At 53.7% G+C, this 20,947-nt stretch overlaps 1 protein-coding gene across 6 annotated transcripts in view; it reads left to right on the forward strand.

Moving 5' to 3' along the window:
• The window catches only part of KIAA1614 (KIAA1614 ortholog), a 44,167-nt gene that overhangs the window by 18,627 nt on the left and 4,593 nt on the right, over positions 1-20,947 (forward strand). For 5 of the 6 annotated variants that reach the window (XM_061383387.1, XM_061383385.1, XM_061383388.1 and 2 more), the window contains 5 exons: positions 8,081-9,567; positions 12,225-12,354; positions 14,282-14,540; positions 17,867-17,994; positions 18,663-18,847. In XM_061383387.1, coding sequence (XP_061239371.1) covers positions 8,081-9,567; positions 12,225-12,354; positions 14,282-14,540; positions 17,867-17,994; positions 18,663-18,847 — 2,189 coding nt within the window. The remainder of the gene's footprint in view (positions 1-8,080; positions 9,568-12,224; positions 12,355-14,281; positions 14,541-17,866; positions 17,995-18,662; positions 18,848-20,947) is intronic. The other variant, XM_061383384.1, reaches the window with a different exon arrangement.

The raw sequence follows: 20,947 nt of genomic DNA on the forward strand, positions 1-20,947 counted from the left end.
TTGGCCACCTGATGCAAAGAGCAGATTCATTAGAAAAGACCCTGATGCCTGGAAAGATTGAAGGCAGGAGGAGAAGGGGGCAACAGAGGATGAGATGGTTGGATGGCATCACTGACTCAATGAACATAAGTTTGAGCAAACTCTGGGAGATGGTGAAGGACATGGAGGCCTGGAGTGCTGCATTCCATGGGGTCACAGAGCATCAGACATGACTGAGCGACTGAACGATAACAACAAAAATCTGCAAAGGAGACCGGATGATGTAAATGTACCTTGGGACACTTTCTCTTCCCCAAATCTCATCAACCGCTCACGACGACCCCAGCCACTAACTTTAAAGTAGGTTCCCTCTCACCAGGCTCTTCTCCAGCAGTAGAAATGCAATTGAAATGCAAGGTGACCCACTTTAGCAGCTGCTGTGTCCAGAAAAGAATTACTTTGACTTGGCAGCACTGGTGAATCCTCAGAGGGTATAGCTGAAAAATCAACGCCAGATGGCTTGCTGCAGATGCTTCTAAAGGTTACGCTTGTCAGATCACCCTGGAGAGCCATGCTGAGCTACCGTGGCGATGCCACACAGGCCTGGGGCCTCATTAGATGCAGGAGCCCCTCCTCCACCCCCTCCAACCCCCGAGCCCAGACACATCACTCGTTCCAAAGAGCAGCCTGATGAAAGCTGACGGAAGAGTGGGACAGACAGGCACAGCAGCCCCCAGAAGGTCTTCTTTATCTCAGGTCTAGCTGGAGGTGGCTGGGGCCATCCTGAACAGACAGGCTTTTGCAGGAGGTGAAGAGGGGGCCAGCCGCAGCTGCATTTTCTGGAAGCGAATCGGTGTAGAAATGGAGAGCTCTTGGAAGTGCAAGCTCTTGCTACTGGGGAGACAGGCGCACCTGGGTTGGTGTTCCTGATCCCAGGAGGGCAGAACACACCCACCAGAGGCAGGGCCTGGGAGGGGGGACACCGTAAGTGCTGGCGTTCTGTGTCAGGGGCCGGGTAGGGCTGCCTGGAGCTTGTGTGGCTAGGACAGCACTGTGGTAGAGAGCGGCCTCCGCACAGAGGCCGTTTGGCACCAGCGTCTGAGCAGACAGGATCCTCTCGGAGAGGGATGGTTGTGGAGGCATCAGTAGTGCCTCATGTTGACAAGGTTGCTGTTTGCTTGCTGCTGGAGTGCCTTATTCGCTCTGCCCTCGTCTCTAAGACCTTTGCCATACCTTTATGCCCTGGTCCCAGCACTGCTGGTAGGGACCTCGGGGATTCAGTAACTGAGCTGAAGGTATGTGACTGGGGCTTCCCAGGTGGTGGTAAAGGATCTGCCTGCCAATGCAGGAGACGCAAGAGACATGGGTTTGCTCCTTGGGTTGGGAAGATTCCCTGGAGAAGGAAATGGCACCCCACTCTAGTATTCTGGCTTGGAAAATTCCACGGACAGAGGAGGCTGGTGGGCTACATACAGTCCATGGGGTCTCAAAGAGTCGGACACGACTGAGCGACCACGCAGCAGCAAACCTCATGGGATTAAGCTGTTCTGCATCTCTCCATTTCTTCTTCTTAATGAAGGCAGTGTTTGAGAATTTTATCTTATTTGTTTTGGGCATGCTGCTATATAGCATGTGGGAGTTTGGTTCCCTGACCAGAATTGGAACATACGCCCCAACCCCTGAATTGGAAGCACAATCTTCATCATTGGGCCACCAGGGAAGCCCCTCCATTTCTTCTTTTAGAACAAAAATATGATTTCTACCTTTGGCACGAATTCAGGATGACTGAGTTCACCCGCTTGACTGTAAAGTTTAAGGTCGTTGATGTGGCTGAGAGGACCTGGAGTTCCTTATTAGATTAGGAATATACCACCTCTACAACTGAGTGTTTTTCCTCTTAGAAAGTGTAGCTCATATGCTGTCAGCAGAGCAGGGCCTTGCCCCCGGGGCCTGGTGTGGGGTGTTGTATCTAAGCTGGCGTGCTGAGTGTCCAGCGGGCCTCTCCTGCACTGGGCAGGCCTGGCAAACCAGGGCACCCTGCCCGTGCAGCAGGGGCAGAGCTGCTCAGCGGGGCTGCCCTTGTTTCTAGAGGGTGAGATGGTGCTGTTTCTCTGGCTAGAGCCTTCCTTTCTGGGCAGGAATGCTCTGGATACCTGACCCAGGAGCCCCACACTGTCAGTGAGCCCACCAGAGGGATTGTCTCACCACTCCTTCTCAGGTCCTGACAGGCTCAAGAGATGCAGTTGCAGATGGGGTCCTTATCCTGGGCGCCAAGGGCTGCAGCACCTCACAGTCACTTCAAGAGAACGGTCGCCAGAAGCGGGGTCAGAGGGACTTCCCGGCCATGCTGAGACGAGCAGAGAGAGACGCTGCACCTCCTCACCAGGGGTGATTCTACCCAGGAGCTTTACATCTCAGCCTCACAGCCCTCTCCAAAGGCAGGCCCACAGTGACTCTGGGGGGCCCTAGGCACTCTGGCCTTCGTGACTCCTTCCTCCATACTACGTGTGTGTGTGTTCAGTCATGTCTGGTGCTTTGCGACCCCATGGACTGTAGCCCACTAGGCTCCTCTGTCCATGGGATTTTCCAGGCAAGAATACCCGAGTGTGTTGCCATTTCTTTTTCAAGGGAATCTTCCCGACCCAGGGATCAAACCCATGTCTCTTGGATCTCCTGCACTGGCAGGCGGATTCTTTACCACTCAGCCACCTGGGAAGCCCTTTCCCCATAAACAAAGTTAAAATTTAAATGTTATGACCATGCTGGCTAAAAGGTAAATATATTAATATTATGTCTGAGAATGTTTTCTTTGACTTAAAAGTGTATTTATGTATTCTCTTTTGACTTCAAAAGAAACTAAAACATTTTCATGGGCCCCAGGAGAATTGTGGTTCCCAGGTACCGTGGCTATTGTGCCTGATGGAAAAGATGGCCCTTTTTGCATGTGGATTCCAGGAAACAGGATGACTGACAGCGTCAGAATCTGCTCAGATCTCAAAGCAGGCAGATCCACTTACTTAGCAGTGGTTCTTTTTTTTTTTTACTCCTCCTGGAGCAGCGCCAATTGGGGAAAATGCTGGAGTCGGGGTTGGTGGCAGGTGGGCAGGCTGCCCCTGCCCACTGCATCCAGGGCAGTGTAACCACCTAGGGAACACCTAGCATCAGGCTTCAGGGAGGCCCCAGAACTCGCACCGTGGCACTTCGCAGCTTCCTTGGTTTAGGAAGTACTCACCCACTCCTTGGAGAAGGAAATGGCAACCCACTCCAGTGTTCTTGCTTGGAGAATCCCAGGGACGGGGGAGCCTGGTGGGCTGCCATCTATGGGGTCGCACAGAGTCGGACACGACTAAAGCGACTTAGCAGCAGCAGCAGCAGCCACTCCTTGGTATGAACTGGGGGCTAAGGTACAATGCAGTGTGACACAGCAGGACCTTGGCTGTAGTTTTATTGTGCTGGCTCAGCATTCATGGCTGCGTGAGCACCAGCCCCTCTCTTGGTGTGACCAGAGGCCCCAGGTCCAAGATTTGAGGTTGTAGTGAGCTGACATGGCACAAGTGAGGGAATCAGCTCTCAGCTGTAGCTGTTTCCCATGGAGCTTTGCAGGGAATCAGTCTTGGACAATTTAACTATGACATCTCGGGCAACCCCAGGACCCCCAAGGGTAGCATCTATGTGCCATACTCCACGCCATCTGTGATCCAGACCATTCTACCCATCAGGGTCTTGAGATTAGTCAGTGGCCTGGCTGTCAAGGCACCCAGGAAAGGGATGAATTGGAATGGTCAGGGATACCCTCAGGGCCCAGGTGTGCACATGTCCACCTGAGTCAGGCAGGCAAGGCCATTTATGCATACAGAAAGCACAGCCTGGAAGGATACACTGTCCAGACTAGTCAATGCCATGTATAGTTAAGGAAGTCAACCAGTTCAGTGGCCACTCTCCCCACTGGTTGGCATGTTTTAACAGTAATTGTTAAGCATGGATGGTTTCTTCCTGCCATTGTCTGACCTCCTTTTAAAAAAATTTTTATTGGAGTATAATTGCTTTATAGTGTTGTGTTAACAAAGTGGATCAGCTATATGTATACTACATCTCCTCCCACCGCGCCCCCATCCCACCCCTCTAGGTCATCACAGAGCACCAAGTCGAACCCCTTGTGCTATACAGCGGCTTCGCACTAGCGACCTGACCCGTGCTGTGTCCACATTGAACTCCTTTCCTTTTAATTGCAAACCACACCTGTCTTTCTGTTGGGTAGCTGTAAATTTGGTGAAGAAGGAACTCATGTGAAGGCAGCCTTTTTGAGAGCACTGACATCTTTCCTCCAGAATCGCTGAAGCATCCAATTAGAGGAAGGATAAGAAAATCAGCCAGTCACTCACATACGTTTCACTTAGAATAAGTTGTTGGAGTATCAAGACAAGCTTGAACGAGTTGTGCTAGGAGGAGGGTATAGTTAGGGAAGCCTTGGTAAGTGCCTTTGAGGACTAAAAGCAGTAACAACACATAAAGTATGCCAGCATAGATGACTGCATGGGTACTGTTCCCCGTAATTCAAAAGTAGTTCAGTTCAGGTCAGTCACTCAGTCATGTCCGACTCTTTACGACCCCATGGACTACACCTTGCCAGGCTTCTCTGTCCATCACCAACTCCTGGAGCTTGCTCAAACTCATGTCCATCAAGTCAGTGATGCCATCCAACCATCTCATCCTCTGTCGTCCCCGTCTTCTCCCGCCCCCAATCTTTCCCAGCATCAGGGTCTTTGCAAATGAGACAGTTCTTGGCATCAAGTGGCCAAAGTATTGGAATTTCAGATTCAGCATCACTCCTTCCACTGAATATTCAGGACTGATTTCCTTTAGTTTGGTTGGTTGGATCTCCTTGCAGTCCAAGGGACTCTCAAGTCTTCTCCAACAGCACAGTTCAAAAGCATCAATTCTTCGCTGCTCAGCTTTCTTCACAGTCCAACTCTCACATCCATACAAGACTACTGGAAAAACCATAGCTTTGACTAGAGGCAGCCTTTGTTGGGAAAGTAATGTCTCTGCTTTTTAATATGCTGTCTAGGTTTGTTATAGCTTTTGTTCCAACAAGCAAGCGTATTTTAATTTCATGGCTGCAGTCACCATCTGCAGTGATTTTGGAGCCCAAGAAAATAAAGTCTCTCAATGTTTCCACTGTTTCCCCATCTATTTGCCATGAAGTGATGGGACCGGATGCCATGATCTTAGTTTTTTGGATGTTGAGTTCTAAGCCAACTTTTTCACTCTCCTCTTTCACTTTCATCAAGAGCCTCTTTAGTTCCTCTTTGCTTTCTGTCATAAGGATGGCGTCATCTGCATATCTGAGGTTATTGATATTTCTCCCTACAGTCTTGATTCCAGCTTATGCTTCATCCAGTCTGGCATTTTGCATGATGTACTCTGCATGTAAGTTAAATAAGTAGTGTGACAATATACAGCCTTGACGTACTCCTTCCCCAATTTGGAACCAGTCTGTTGTTTCATGTCCAGTTCTAACTGTTGCTTCTTGACCTGCATACAGGTTTCACAGGAGGCAGGTAAGGTGGTCTGGTATTCCCATCTCTTTAAGATTTTTCCAGTTTGTTGTGATCCACACTGTCAAAGGCTTTAGCGTAGTCAGTGAAACAGAAGTTAGATGTTTTTCTGGAATTCTTTTGCTTTTTATGATGATCCAATGGATGTTGACAATTTGATCTCTGGTTCCTCTGCCTTTTCTAAATCCAGCTTGAACATCTGGAATTTCTCGGTTCACACACTATTGAAGCCTAGTTTGGAGAATTTTGAGCATTACTTTGCCAGCATATAAGATGACATAGCAGGAAAGAAGTAACAGGTCTCTAAAATCCAAGCCCCTGTCTCCAGTCAGAACCTGACCATGACGATGGTCAAAGACTAGTTCCGTATTCATGGCTCCTTCTAAAGAGAAAAACTCCCTGCAGCTTGCCTTTCCCAGCTGTTCAGGTGCTGGTCCGTCCAGAAACTGGTCTTGTGTGCCCTCTCCTTCGTGGAAACAAGGGGTCACTTGGTCATGCTAGTCCCTTCCAACCCTGACGTCTCTTGAGTCTTTGATGACAAATGGGTGGCATGGGTAGTCAGAGGAGGAGACAGCATCAAGCTGTATCAGTCAGGGTTCTCCAGAGAATGAACCAACATAATGTGTGCTTATAGAGAGAGAAAATTTTATTCTAAAAAATTGGCTCATGGTACCTAGGAAACTTGGTAAGTCCAAATTCTGCAGAGTAGGTTGGCTGGCTTGAGACCCAGGCAAGAGTTGCTACTCAAATCCAAAGGCAGTCTGCTGGCAGAAGTCCTTCTTGCTCAGGGAAGAGCAGTCTTTGTTCTATTCTGACCTTCAACTGATTAGATGAGGTCCACCATACCATGATCAACTTTATTTGAAGTCTACCAGTTTAAGTCGGCTTCCCTGGTAGCTCAGCTGGTAAAGAATCTGCCTATAATGCAGGAGACTTCAGTTCGATTCCTGGGTCAGGAAGATCCCTGCGTGAAGGAATAGTCTACCCACTCCAGTATTCTTGGGCTTCCCTTGTGGTTCAGACGGTAATGAATCCACCTGCAATGCAGGAGACCTGGGTTTGATCCCTAGGTTGGGAAGATCCCCCTGGAGAAGGAAGTGCTAAACCACTCCAGTATTCATGCCTGGAGAATTCCATGGACAGAGGAGCCTGGCGGCTGCAGTCCATGAAATCACAAAGAGTTGGACACAACTGATGACTAAGCACAGCACAGTTTAAATGTTAATCTTATCCAAAAAAAACCTTCACAAAAACATCAAGAACCTGGGCACCATGGCCCAGCCAAGCTGACACATAAAATTAAACATTACACATGGCATCTATACACAGGTATGATTTAATGACTGGTAATCAAAGGCAGACAGGTTAAGAAGAGAGAGTGTAGGAAACAGTGGCAGGAGAGTTGCCTAAGATAAATGGGGTGAGAAGCCTGGAGGCCTTGCAAGTGGGCCACAGCAGGAAAGGAAGGCAGAGAGGAATGTGGAAGGCCTGTGTCTTTACCCCAAAGACTGAGAACTTGATCCTGTGCCCTCTTGAGAGATGATGTGATGAAGCTGAGATCCAGGAGAACCAATGAATAGGAGGCCACCGCAGGGGTCCAGGGTGAGTGAGAAAAGCAGGAAAGGATGTGAGTCCCAGCTGCTCATCAGTAGATTGGTGGCGAGGTGCTGCTGGGAAAGGCAGGGAGAAGCATGGTCCTTACTTAGGTGGCCTCTGGTAGACGAGGGCCTGTAGGGATCTGAAACTCGGGCCACCTGGCTCCGGGAGGCCTGGTGTGAGGTTTGTGCAGGTGTTTTCTTGATCTGAGCAGGATTTGACCACCAGCTACAGTGTCTCTCAGAGCAAAGGCTGACGACAGTGTGAGGACTCTTCCTAGCATAGTAATTGTTGTCACAGTGTTTTGGGACAGAGTGTGTGAGGAGGGCTGGGGAGGGGCAGATACAGGAGGCAGCGCTGGAACAGACTAGATGGCAAGACCAAGGAGAAACACTAGTGTTATTCTGTCTAAATTTTGTCCCAGCAAGATGCTTAGGAACCCTGAGTGAATCCGGAGAGGAGGAATGCTTAGAAACTGGGCTGCAGGTCCCACACGGTCTCCATGGAAACGTCTGCTCTTCCCATTAGACCTTTATAACTAACGCAGGACTGCCACAATTCATCACAGTTCACCAGATGCCCGTGATGGCCAGACTCACTTCTAAACACACACCAGGACTTCGGTATCCTCCTTTCCTACAGTCCTGCGTTTAACAGCGTTTCATCTTAACTCAGACGGAGGCAGGCAACAGAGGCAAAGCCCAAAGTAGAGAAGGTCGTATTCGTTTTGTTCAGCACTGTGTTCAGGATGGGGATGGGCCTGTAAGCTTTTCTGCTTTGCTGCTGGACTCCTGAGGAACCTGATTTGGGCAACTTTGGGTTGTAGTTTTGCCTGAGCGCTGTGCAGGACCGGGCCCCAGGGTGGACGGGTTAGCGCCCAGCGAGGAGGCTTGTACCTTCCTCTCCTCCTCCTGCTCATGACCTCTCTCCTCCTGCCTGCCCATCAGAGATGGGCGGAAAAGCCCAGCCCTGGACCCGAGGATGACCATTGCCTGCCGAGACAACCTCCAGAATGGGAACACGAGCGACTCCTCCAGCGGGGAATCCAGCAGCGGGCAGTGGCCAAAGCGGGGCACCTCTCCGTCCCACGTCCGCTTTGAGGATGAGTCCGCCCGGGACGCTGAGTCCCGCTACCTGGAGCGGCTGCAGCAACGTCAGCGGCAGGTGCTCAGCCTGGCGGACCAGGGCCCCCTGCGCTCCAAGCCCGACCTCGCCGACTACATCCAGGGGGGCTGCCGGCGCCGGGACGCGGGCGCGGGCGCTCTGCACCCTTTGCTGGGTGGGCTGCAGCCTGGGGGCCTCTCGGCGCCGCCGCCCGCTCGGGGCAGCGAGAGGAGGTGCCGAGCCTGCGGCCACTGCATCGCCCCCGACCCGAGGGGCCTTCGGGAGCGCGAACCCCCCTGCGGGAGGGAGGGGGCGTCGGCGCAGCCCCTCCCCTCTCAGGGCCTGAGCGTCCCGCTCCGGCTCCTCTCCGCCGCCGAGCCCCGGCTCCACACCGAGCGGATCCGGGAGACGCACATCGGGGAGCAGGCGCTTCCCGAGGAGGCGGACTCGGCCCTGGACAGCACCGACACCTCCGACAGCTGCCGGACCGACAGTGAGGAGGCCGGGACCTCTCAGCCCAGCAAGACCCGCCTGCGGGCCTCCAGGCCTCGGGGAGGCCACAGGTGGTTGCACAAGGCTGAGATGGAGCCGCCCCAGAGCCCTCAGGCCTCACACGACCTGCCTGGGCTGGAGCTCCTGGAGGTGTCAGATGAGGTGACAGAAGGCGCGGGCCAGACGACGGCAGGGGCTCTGCTCCCCAGAGAAGATGCTTTGTCTAAGCCTCCTGTCCAGGACTTGAAGAGGGCTTTCCCCGGGTCCCCGTGGCAGTCTGGACCAGGGCTGGAAAATCACTGGGCTCACCCCGGGGATTTTCGGACAGCCTGCACCATCGCCTCTCCCATGAAGCTGGGGTCCTCGGGGCCAGGCAGACAAGGCCCGGTTATAGAAAGCCAGGAGTCTCTGGGAACTGACTGCCCGCAACAGAGCCGCGCAGAGCCCTCTGCCCACCACCAGGCCCGACAGCCGACTGCTTCCCTCTGCCCTGACGGCTGGGTGCCAACCCCTCCCTCTTCAAAGAAAACCACCTCACCCGTGTCTCACAGGAAGGCAGCCCTGGCTGGGCTTCGCAAGCTGGGCAACCAGGGAGAGCCCATGGACAGCCCCCTGCCTGCTTCCAGAAGCGCAGTTCCCAGGACCTGCGAGCTCACCTCGCCACAGCCCCCGCCCCACAGTCCCCACAGCAGGCACCCGCTGCGGGCCCTGTCCACCAACAATTGCAACAGCAGCATGCCCCAGGGGCTGCAGGAGCCCTGGGAAGGAGCCATCCTCGTGGGGGAGACGGGTGCCCGAAGCCAGGACCCCACAGCACCGCTGGAGGACCGCAGAGATGGTAAGGGATGGCCCGGGGGCTAGGGTGGTGCTAGCCCAGAGATCACGGGCTGGGTTTGTGGCCCACCAGGCACTTAACTGTTCATCTTAATAGATGACAGAGCTGTGCATTGCTCCTAGCAGCTCCCAGAGCCTGGCAGATGTTGGGGAAGTTGGCAGGGTCTGTGAGCGGGTGCAGGATTCGACATCAGCCTGGAGGCAGATTAGCCAACTCCCCCCGGGGAGGCGGTGGTAGGGATGCTAAAGGAGCTCCAAGCTGTGGGAGGCCTGGGCTTTGAGGGAATTTTACTACCAACAGAGCAGAAAGAGGCAACAGCTCCAGGATTTACTACTTGCTTAGAGCAGCAAATGCCAGATAATCCCACGGCTAAAGTCCCTCCCCTTCAACATCGTCACTTCATACACTCTTTCATTCAATACAGTTTGAGCACCCGTTACAGGCCAGGCACCATCCTAGGCCCTGCAGGGGATGCATAAGTGAATTAATTCAGCAGGAGTCTACCCCCTGAGACCCTCGGCGGCCAAGCAGGTGTGCTGTCCGGATGACACAGTGACCAGTAAGCAGAGCTCCTACAAGGAGCGCTGGGGTTGTTCTCTAGCGCTTGAGCCCTCCTAGAGCCCCAAGCCTACTGGGCACGCTGGTAGGTTTCAGCAGGCAAGGCTGCTGAAGGCCGGAGGGTATCCCCTCTGCCCTTGGAAGGGGTCCTCATGTCGTGGGCAAATCATGAACTTCCCTGATGCTGTGATCTGAGGTGAGCAACTTGGCCACCCGCTCTTAGGCAGAGGTAGCAGCCTTGCCTTCATGTGCCCGCGGCTTTGGCAGCCCTGGTGCTGTGATGGCTCAGGAGGAATCCAGGGCTTGGGAACAGTGAGGGGGGAGAGGCCAGAGAGGTGACGGGCCGTGCTGACCTTACTGAGGATGCCGGTGCCCAGCGCCCGCCCCACCTCGGGGGTGCCACCACCCCTCCACTGCATATGGGGAGCCAACGCTGCCCTATCCCTCTCGTACTCACAGGAAACTTGAGCAAGCAGGCCCCACCCTGAGTTCCCGCCTGCCCTGTGCTCAAGTGTGGTTTTCCTCCCTTGGGTGGGCTCTGGGCTGGCTGCTCCTACCCACTTCCTGTGGGGCTCCTATTGTGAGAGTTGCTGACCTTTCTGGCCAGCCCGGCCTTCACCTGCTGGAGCAGAGGGCCAGGTGAGGCTCCTCCTCTCATTCACCACGAGGTCCTGGGCTCTTCACATCACCCCTCTATCTCTAGTTCTCCTCTCTAACCTGAGTATATCATTAGAACCCATCTCCTAGGAGCTCAGGCAGTAATCTCCGTAGAGGGTTTAACTCTTGCCTAGCGTATCACAGATGCTGTAGACATGGTGGCTATCGTTTAGCTGTTAGACATCACAGCCAACCAGACTGTGGGTCTTGTCCCAGGAACACAAATCCCCCCCAGCCCCACCCCCCACCCGCTGCCATAGATGTCCCTGTCTTTTCTGTCATTGGAGGAAAATCGATTTACAATGTTGTGTTGGATTCTTCCATTGTTGTTGTTGTTGGTTTAGTCGCTAAGTTGTGTCTGATTCTTTTGTGACCCCATGGACTGTAACCCACCAGGCTTCTCTGTCCATGGGATTCTCCAGGCAAGAATGCTAGAGTGGGTTGCCCTGCCCTCCTCCAGCAGATCTTCCTGTCCCGAGGATGGAACCCGTGTCTCCTGCATTGCCAGTGGATTCTTTATCGCTGAGTTACCAGGGAAGCCCTTGGTTTCTGCCATATAGCAGTGCAAGTCAGCCATAATTATACATATATCCCCTTCCTCTTGAGCCTCCTCCAAGACCCTGATCCCACCCCTCTAGGTCATCACAGAGTGCCAGGCTGAGCTCCCTGTGTTATATAGCAATTTCTCATCAGCTATGTTTTACACATAAAACAGCTAGTGTATGTATGTTGATGCTACTTTGTCCATTCCTCCTACTCTTTGCTTCCCCCACGGGGTCCACACGTCCTTTCATATACCTCTTGATACAGGAGCGACATGACTTATCATAAGCAGCCTTGCACTTTTTAAAAATTATTTATTATTTTTATTTTTGGTTGTGCTGGGTCTTCGCTGCTGCATGTGGGCTTTCTCTAGCTGCAGCAAGTGGGGCTACTCTCGGTTGCTATGCACGGGCTTCTCATGGCGATGGCTTTTCTTGTCGCCAAGCACTGGCTCTAGCACAGGGGTTTCAGAAGTTGCAGCATGCGGGCTCGGTAGTTGGGGCACATGAGCTTTAACTGCTCTGTGGCATGTGGAATCTTCCCAGACCCGGGGTTGAACCTGTGTCCCCTGCTTTGGCAGGCAGACTCCTATCCACTGTACCACCAGGGAAGTCCAGCCTTCATTTCACAGGTGTTTATTTCTCATCTGCTGCGTACCAGGCGTTATGCTGAGGGTGATGGGCTTCATCCCAGGGAAACAGGATCCCTCCCTGCTGCGTGTGGGTCTCACCACTGCCTCCGTGGCTCTCGTGGGGCTCCCGCTTCCCTGCATCTTCCTCTGGCTCTTCTGCCTCTGTCGCTAGGACTGCCCCCCTCACCCCCATGACCTGTGGGGGTGGATCAGTGCCACGGGAGGAATGCTGTGGTTGTTGTAAGAGGACTCCAGGGCTGTCTTGCCTCAGCAGCTGTTGGCACCATCAGCTCCGTGGGCATCACCTTCTCCCCGCCCTCAGAGGAGCCCAAGTCCAGCCAGGAAGCAGAAGGAGGCCTGCGGAGGACAGAGCCGAGTTCTGTAGGGCACGTGTCATCCCGGTGAGTGACGCAAGCGACAGCCCTGACTTGGGAGGTTGGGGGTTGGGGTGCTGGATGGGGAAGGAGCTCCCCGGAGTGGCAGCAGGATAAGTTAACTACTCCCAGATCCTTGGAGGCTTCTAGATCAGGTGCAAGCATGGCACCCCAGCACTCCGTTCCCTGCCCTGTCCAGTCTAGTGTGCATGCTTATTCATTCCCCAAGCTTTCCCCGAATGGCCTCAAGCTGCAGGTACTGTGCTGGGCACAGCTGTGCATACAGCCCCAGCCCTCCAGGTGCTCCCAGGATGGGCTCTCTGTCAGAGGACTTGCTCCTGACCCTGGGGTGGGAAACAGCCTGCCACTCACGGTTCCACGCTCTCCTTCAGTCCCGAGGCTCTGAGTCCTTACTCTGGGGCTGCCGAACCTTGGTGAGCTGGTCCTCTGGCCGGGCTCTCCGTTCTCCACTACACATCATCCCTGGTGACATGGCCCAGGGCTTCACATGCGACTGCAGCCAGATGGCCACCTCCTGCCCCGTGTGTGCCGCAGAACTCCGGATTTGTGCACCCAGTTCCCCCGACATCCCCACTGGGGTGCCCGAAAGGCCTAGTGGAACTCTTGATCTCTCCTCTGATGAAAGCTGCTTCCTGGGGCCCTCCCCCAGGCAAACACACAGCACACCGCCATCCCCTCGGTGCTCGCATCCTGCCGTCCTGGCTGCCTCCTCCCCGTTCCCTCCCACCCTCATCCACTGGCACGTCCTCTCTGGCCCCTGCAGCCACCTGCATGGCGTTCTCCTGGTGTCTTCTTTCTGTGCAAACCTAACATTCCCTCTCTGCTCTCTGCCTTCCTCTTGCCCTTTCAGTTCCTTCTCCACGCAATGGTCTGAAGTGTCTTTTGAAAACCTTAACTAAGTGATGTCATTTCTCTGACTGAAACCCCAGTGGTTTATCCTTTCACTTACCTTGCTGCTACTGCTGCTAAGTCACTTCAGTCGTGTCCGACTCTGTGCGACCCCATAGACAGCAGCCCACCAGGCTCCCCTGTCCCTGGGATTCTCCAGGCAAGAACACTGGAGTGGGTTGCTGTTTCCTTCTCCAATGCATGAAAGTGAAAAGTGAAAGGGAAGTCACTCAGTCGTGTCCTACTCTTCGCGACCCCATGGACTGCAGCCTACCAGGCTCCTCCGTCCATGGGATTTTCCAGGCAAGAGTACTGGAGTGGGGTGCCATTGCCTTCACTTACCTTACCCTGATGCAAACCCCTTACCCTGACATAGCACTCAACATAATTCAGCTTCGCTCACTTGTCAGATCCCTGCTGATCCCTCTTTCCTCATTACATCAAAGTCCTACAGGCCTGGCCCTGTTATGTTCTCGAACCCACCACACAGCGAGTCTCTTCCTGTGTAGGCCTGTGGTTTCAGCTGCTCCCTAGCCCTGGAATTCTCACCTCCAGGCTGGGCAAGATTGACTCCTTCCTGCCATTCAGTCCTCTGTTTAAATGTCGTCTTGTGAGAGAGGTCTTCCCCAGCCACCCTGTCACCCTCTGCTTCACCCTGCTCATCGGTCACTCAGAGGGCTTCTCCCTTGTTTACTAGCCTGTTGTTCATAAGCTCCCAAGTGGAAGGGTCTTGTCCATCTGGTTTATCCCATAGCCTCGTTATTTGCCACATGCCAGTGCTGGCAGGAAGCCTTGCAGAGGTTCTGAGGAATCACTGGGTGAACGGATGACTGGTGAACCCATAGTTGGCTGTGACCCTGAGGGTCTTCTCTGCTGCCCAAGCAGAGGCTCCTTCAGAAGTCCACTCGGCCTTTCTGTCTGCAGCCTGGCTGTCACCTCCTCCTCGAGGCTGGGGTGCTGGCCCACCTGGGCCCCACAGGACCCTAAGGTTCTTGCCTCCCCCCAGCCCTCTCCCACCCACCTCACATCCACCTCTGCATTTCAGTGCCTTGTCTGGGGTCAATGCGGGCCCCAGCCCGCCTTCCACCACCGCTTCTGACAAGAACAAGAAAAGCAGCGGAGGCATCGCCTCTGCCCTGGGGCTGAAGAAGTTCTTCTCGACGCTGAGTCAGGGCACGCGGCCCAAGATGGGCAAGTCGCGCAGCTACAGCGTGGAGCAGCTGCAGCCCCCGGCGCCCGGCCCGGCTTCACACACTGGCACCCCCAAAGTGAAGAGAGCCCCGTCCTTACAATCCCTGCATCTGGTGAGAGTCCCAAGGGCCCAGCCGAGGGGTGTGTGAGGGCAGTGGGGTGGTAGCCACCACTGAGATGAAAGGTGAAGGAGAAGAGAAGTGCCAGGGGGTGCTCCTGAGGAGCCCGGGGTGGGGAAAGGGACGCTCCTGGCATCCCCACAGTCCATCCACAAGACGTGGACTCCCTGGACACAGTGCGATGAGCGAGTTCTGTCCTTCCACCCCACTGCCCCAGCCTGGGCTCAGCCTAGACCCCTCCCCCTCCCTCACTCCACCACCTCTGCCAAGGCCTGGCATCCGCTGCCTGATTATTCTGGAAGCTTCCCCGCGGCCACAGCCACTCTGTTCGTCTAGCACAGATCACTGCATACCTGGATGGCCTCCACAGCCTCCTCACTGGCATCCCTGCCCTGTCTTTCCCCATGTGGCCTTCCTGCGTGCAAATCTGGTCTTGCCTCCCCCCTTGTGGAACATCCACCACTGGTCCCTTGTCACCCTCAGGAAAACACTTGGAGGCCACTCAACATTGCCAAAGGGTTTCTATAATCTGACCGCTTCTGTAATCTGACTGATCATTCCCCTAATACTCAACCCCAGGTATCCTTGACCTGGCAGTTCTGAAATCAGGCCACACAGTTTGAACCTTCACCTGAAATATTCTTCCCATCTTCTCCACCTGCTAATGCTGTTCATCCATCAATATGTAAGGCACGGCTTCCTCCAGGAAACCGCTTCTCATCCTTCCATGGGCTGAGCTGGGCACCTCTGCTCTGGCTTCCCTTCTCATCCTGCGCTTTCCTCCTTCATGGAACTTCTCATGTAGTATGTTGGTTTTTGTCTGTCTCCCCTCAGTGGAATGTGATTCTCTGACAGAACACTACTTGATCTTTAGAGTCTACATATTTAGTATGAAAATTGGCATAGTAGACATACGCAGTATGCAGTGAATGAATGAGTGAGTGAACACCAGGCAGCCTGCAAAAGTTCCCTTCTCGTGTGCTAGCGGATACCAACAGCACACCAGTAGCAGCGCCTGACTCTCAGCTAGGTCTCTGAAAGTGCTGTTCTAGCCCAGGTTTTCCAGGTATCATGCCTGTTCTCTTCCCCGCCCTCTCCCCTGGGCAGAACAAAGCAGATGATTGCGGTTCAGGGCATTGGAGCCTTTCATTTTTCAGTCTGAAGTAGGGAAGAGAATGCAGGCTGAATGAACGTTCCATTGGTCGTCTTGCATCACGTAGAGTATAAATATTTGCTGGTTGGATGAAGTTGGAAGGCAGAGAAACAAAAGCAAAATGATCTCAAGCTTGGGACAAAAGCCTAGAGTGACATGGTGCTCCAGGAATTCGCTGCTTTTCTCCTGAAGTTAAATTTGTCCCGGTGTGTCTGAGCCATGGTGCTCAGATGTATGGCCATCAGAGCTTCAGTCTGTACCCAAGGGAGATGACAGCCCATCATCTGCCATGTAATCCGAGTGCGCCAAGTTAGGAAGTAAGCTGGCCGAGAAAGGGTGGGAGCAAGTGCCGGGAGGACTGAGCAGCAGAAAGAATTGTTCAAGAACTAAAAAAAGAACATAAAATAAGACTCCGCCTCACTCTGGTATATTCATGACCTATCTCAGGGTGAACCCCTTCCTCTTGTGCTGCCAAGTGTGCATGGTGAGAGTGCAGACGGGCTTGGTTTCCACTCTGCCCTTCTAAGTAGGCAGTGAGCACCCTCACCACGTGGGCGGCTCCCACGTCCTCTAGTGGCTGTGGCTCGTTCATTCCTCCCTTTCCCCCTCCTCCCTGCCTTTCCACTCTTGAGTTGAACATGACTTCTTCCAGGAAGCCCTCCAGAACTTCAAGGCAAGCTCAGGCCCCCTCGTAAGCTTCTGGATAATACAACTTCCTGAGAGCACAGCTTCCCAATGTGATAAATAATGTGTGCAGTATTTGTTTAGAAGTCTGCCTCTCCCTGCCTCCCACCCGCTCCCTCAGAATAGCGTCCTCACTGGGTCAGTTTCTAGAACACAGATCGGACCTTGTAATTATTCTGATTACTATCACTCAGTGGCTCCTCTGCAGGTCAGATGAGGTCTCTCCGGGTCTGGCCCTTGGCTCCAGCCCACCTCCCATCACCTCTGCAGCCCAGCCCCCCAGACCACAAGTATGTTCCAGAACATTCATGCTTTCTCCCATCTCTGTCTGTCTGCCTCTACTGTTTCTTATGCCTGGAACTCCCCACCCCTGTCTTCATCTGGAGAGCTGTTGCTTCAGGTGCTGCACAGGCAGCGGCTCCTCCAGGGCCCCGAGGCCTCCTGAGCTGAGTCGCTCTGCTTCCCTGCACAGCGTCATCCATGCTTCTAGCCTCACACTTACAATATACATTTAGGGCTTCTGACCTGTCCATGCTCACCCCACCCCCACCGTGGGGTGAGCTCCTTGAGGGACTTCAGTCTTATCCATCATGCACAGTGTTTTAAGGTGCATACTTGATAAAATTTTTAATGTCAGCGATCATAAAAGGGATACTAAAGAATCACAAACTAAGATTTCAACTCTAAAACTGTGTTCATTATTCTGTAATTATTTGATTTTACCTTTTTAAAAATGTATTTATTTATGACCGTGCTGGGTCTTCACTGCCTCACGTGGGCTTTCTCTAGTTGTGGTGAGTGGGGTTACTCTCCAGTTGCAGTGGGCAGGCTTCTCACCGCAGTGGCTTCTCTTGTTTCAGCATGCAGGCTCTAGGCATGCAGGCTTCAGTAGCTGTGGTGCACAGGTTTATTTGTCCTATGATGTGTGGAATCATCCCGGACCAGATATCGAAGTGTCTCCTGCCAAGTGGATTCTTAACCCCTGGACCACCAAGGAAGTCCTACCTTTTTTTCTTAATCAAGGAGAAAGTTAGCTTTTCTTAGTCAGTGAGATAATTAGCACTATCATATTCAGTTGCTATTTCAACCAGCACATTTTTTTCATTATTTGAAGCTTCAGAGTGCCTGCATAGGCCCATCTCTTTAAGTGAGTTATGGTTATTCTGTTAAGCACTTTCTTAGCAGGCCCTCAAGTTCATGGTTGGGGTTCCCTCTCTGTCAACCCCTTGGTGGTGGTTTAGTCACTAAGTTGTGTCCAACCCTTACAACCGCATGGACTGTGGCCTGCCATGGTCCTCTGTCCATGGGGTTCTCCAGGCAAGAATACTGGAATAGGTTGTCATTTCCTTCTCCAAGGGATCTTCCCAACACCAGGAATCAAACCCAGTCTCCTGTATTGTAGGCAGATTCTTAATGAGGGAATCCCTGTCAACCCCCTATCAGATGGCTTTTCTTACCTGCAATATTGGGTCTTCTCCACCAGGTGTCACCCTCTCGCCAACATCGGAAAGCCACCTCCTTTCAGAACCTCCATTCTCTGCTGAGTGGCAAGGTGGACCGGTCCAACCTCTACCTGGTAGGGGAGCCAGGGGATCACAGCGCAGCTGACAGGTAAGAGTGGGCAAGTGTTTTGGAGGGGAGACCCAGAGCATGAACAGTGGAGCTATACACTTAACTCCTTCCTGCCTTAGCAGCATGGCCCAGGGGAGGGTCCCTTTAAAAGAGAAACCGAGGCCAGCTACCTGTGCCTCAGGTACCTCAGGGGTCTTAGAGCCCACACCTCAGTGCCCTTGTCCTGAGCAACTGGACAGGGGTTGGGGGTTCTATAGAGTTGGAAGGTTTGATTCCTCCATCCCTTTACTATCTAATGACATCCTGAAATCGGAATGTTCAGAGAGCTTCCTTGGTCCAGTTGAAGATTTATTAAAGATCCAGAGACAGGGTCCCCAAAGAGGTCCTTGCCCCTTGACCAGGTCTGCCTAGAGAAACCGCCTCTCTGATGAGACCCGCTAGGCTAGCTGCTCTTACCGCGGGCTCCACGGAGGGACTTCAGGGGGTCCATTAATTCCTGGAATTTCTTGTGTAAAATTAAAAACTTCGTCACATTCTCAAGAGATCTCTCCAATTAAAATGATTAAAAACCACTGGGGGAGGGGGCTCTGTGGAACCTCACACAGCCGTGGGCACCGCCAGGCTCGGGCCTGGCTGGAGGCCTCCTCTAGGCCTAGAGGCCCCAGTGCCTGCCCCCTTTGCCCTCCCTCGCCTCTCGCCCCTTACAGGCTGGGCAAGGCGCCAGCCCGGCGCGCCCTCAGCGTGGAGGACGTGAGTGCCCCAGGCCCCGCGCGTGCCGTGGGCCGCCTGGTGGAGGTGTTCCCCGACGGCACGAGCCAGCTGCAGCTACAGCGCCCCCCGGAGGGCACTTTCGGCTTCAACGTGGCCTCTGGGAATGGACGCCGGGACTCAGGTAGGCCCCCGCCGCCCTGTTCTGGCTCCATGGCCCCCGGCGCATCAGCAGGCCGCAGCAGTGCCTTCTGGCCGTGGCCGTATCTGTTTTTCGGTTTTCGCCGAGAGCTCCGAGAGCTCCGGACACAGAGAGCCTCTCAATGAAGAGACTGGAATTCTCCCCTCCAGGCGGTGGGGACTGCAGGCTTGCTCCATTGTCCCTCCATCCATCTTGAAATCAGAATCCCGACTCCCATCTCTTCACGGGAGAATCAGAGGGAGGTTGTTTGTGTTGGCTGGCCCTCCAGATCTCTTTGATGTGGTTGGTGTGGTTCCCTTCCTCTAGCTGCGGAGTGTGTCCGGGCACGTGGACCGTGCCTGCCTGTCTGTGCCCCTCCCTCAGGGCGGGCTCCTGCTGGGGATGTTCACATGGATCCTGGCTCTACGCCTCTGGCCGGGCGGCCTGCTAGGTCCCGATCCAGCACTGGCAGGATCAGGGAGGGTCTCTGGACGTTCTTCTGCACCCTGGCCAGTTCTCAGCCCTGCCGCATGGATGTTTCAGGGAAAAAATGACTTGCCCAGGCCTTTACCTGAGGTCTGTGAGCTAGGATCCACCGCAAGGCGAAAGTGAAGTGAAAGTGAAAATCATTCAGTTGTGTTTGACTCTTTGCAACCTCATGGACTATACAGTCCATGGAATTCTCCAGGCCAGAATACTGGAGTGGGTAGCCATTTCCTTCTCCAGGGGATCTTCCCAACCCAGGGATCGAACCCAGGTCTCCCGCATTGCAGGTGGATTCTTTACCAGCTGAGCCACTAGGGATCCACCACAGGGCAAGGGACCTTGGGAGGTATTTCTCAGCTGAGATGAGTAGGGAAGGCAGACAGACATGCAGGAGTGGGAAGGAGAGGAGAGAGAGGAGGAAAAACAGAAAGGCAGACACAGAAAGACACTCACAGCTGCCCTGGATGGGTTGTGCCGTGGTGGGTTTAGTCCTGTGCTTTGATCTCCTGAGTCAAAGCCATTTAGGTGGCAGAACACTACTGCTGCTGGAGTTGCAGACTGAAGTGAGTTCTTGCATGTGTTCCATCATTTGTTTTTCAACAATGTACGCTGAGCATCTCCTAGGTGTTGTAGATACTGGGGACAGAGCAGTAAATGGAACAGATGAAATCCTTGTCCTCAGGAGTATACGTTCTCATGAAGCAGTTAGACTATCCACGTCTACATATATATATAGCAGGATAAGGCCCAAGGGCAGTGAGTTGGGAGTCCTGATGGGGCAGCTTTTCTGAGAAGAGACCCCTGAGCAGACAGACACTGGCATGAAGTGAGGGTGGCCCCATGTGGTGTCTGGGGCAGTGAGTTCCAAGCAGAGGGAACAGTCCATGCAGGGCCCTGAGGGCTGGAAATGAGCTTGGCCCATGGGAGGAACTACAAGGAGGTCAAGCTGGACAGAAGGGGGTGAGGGGGAGGGACTAAGCTGAGGGTAGGAAGGTTGGGGGACAGCCGAGCCTCGAAATGTGGGAGAGAGACTGAGCTGAGCTCAGACGGGGCCGTCTTCCTTGAAATGAGACAGGAGTTACAGGGGCTTGGAGCCGGGACCGACATGCTCTGATTTAACGCTTTTACCAGGGTCCCTGGCTGCTGTGTTGAGAATAGACCCTAGTGGGATGCAAGTGGAGCCAAGGAGCCCAGTTTTAAGGTTATTTCAATAGTCTGGAATAGATATAGTGGCAGCGGCTTAGACTGGCACGGCTGTGGAGGTGGTAAGAAGTGGCCGGGTTCTGGCTGACTTGAAGGTAGTTTTGACTATTTGCTCGTAGGTTTTACATGAGTGTGAGAGGAAGGGAGGACAAGAGTCTCCCCATTCTGGCCCTCAGGAGGATACTCGTCTGTCCTCGCAGGGGGATGTGTTAAGCATGTGTTGACCATCGTAAAGCATTCCACAGGCTGTTAGCCACTCTGCCCTTTCCTCCAGCTTCCTCTACCCTTCAGTGAGGGGGTCAGGCCTTGCCAGAGAGGCAGCATGCAGGCGTAGTTAGACGACAGAGCATGGTTCGTACTCCAGCGCCTCTGCTGTCTGTGTGACCTTGAGCAGGTTACTTACCCTCTTTGAGC

The sequence above is a fragment of the Bos javanicus genome, chromosome 16, assembly GCF_032452875.1.
Source record: "Bos javanicus breed banteng chromosome 16, ARS-OSU_banteng_1.0, whole genome shotgun sequence".
NCBI classification, from domain to species: Eukaryota; Metazoa; Chordata; class Mammalia; order Artiodactyla; family Bovidae; genus Bos; species Bos javanicus.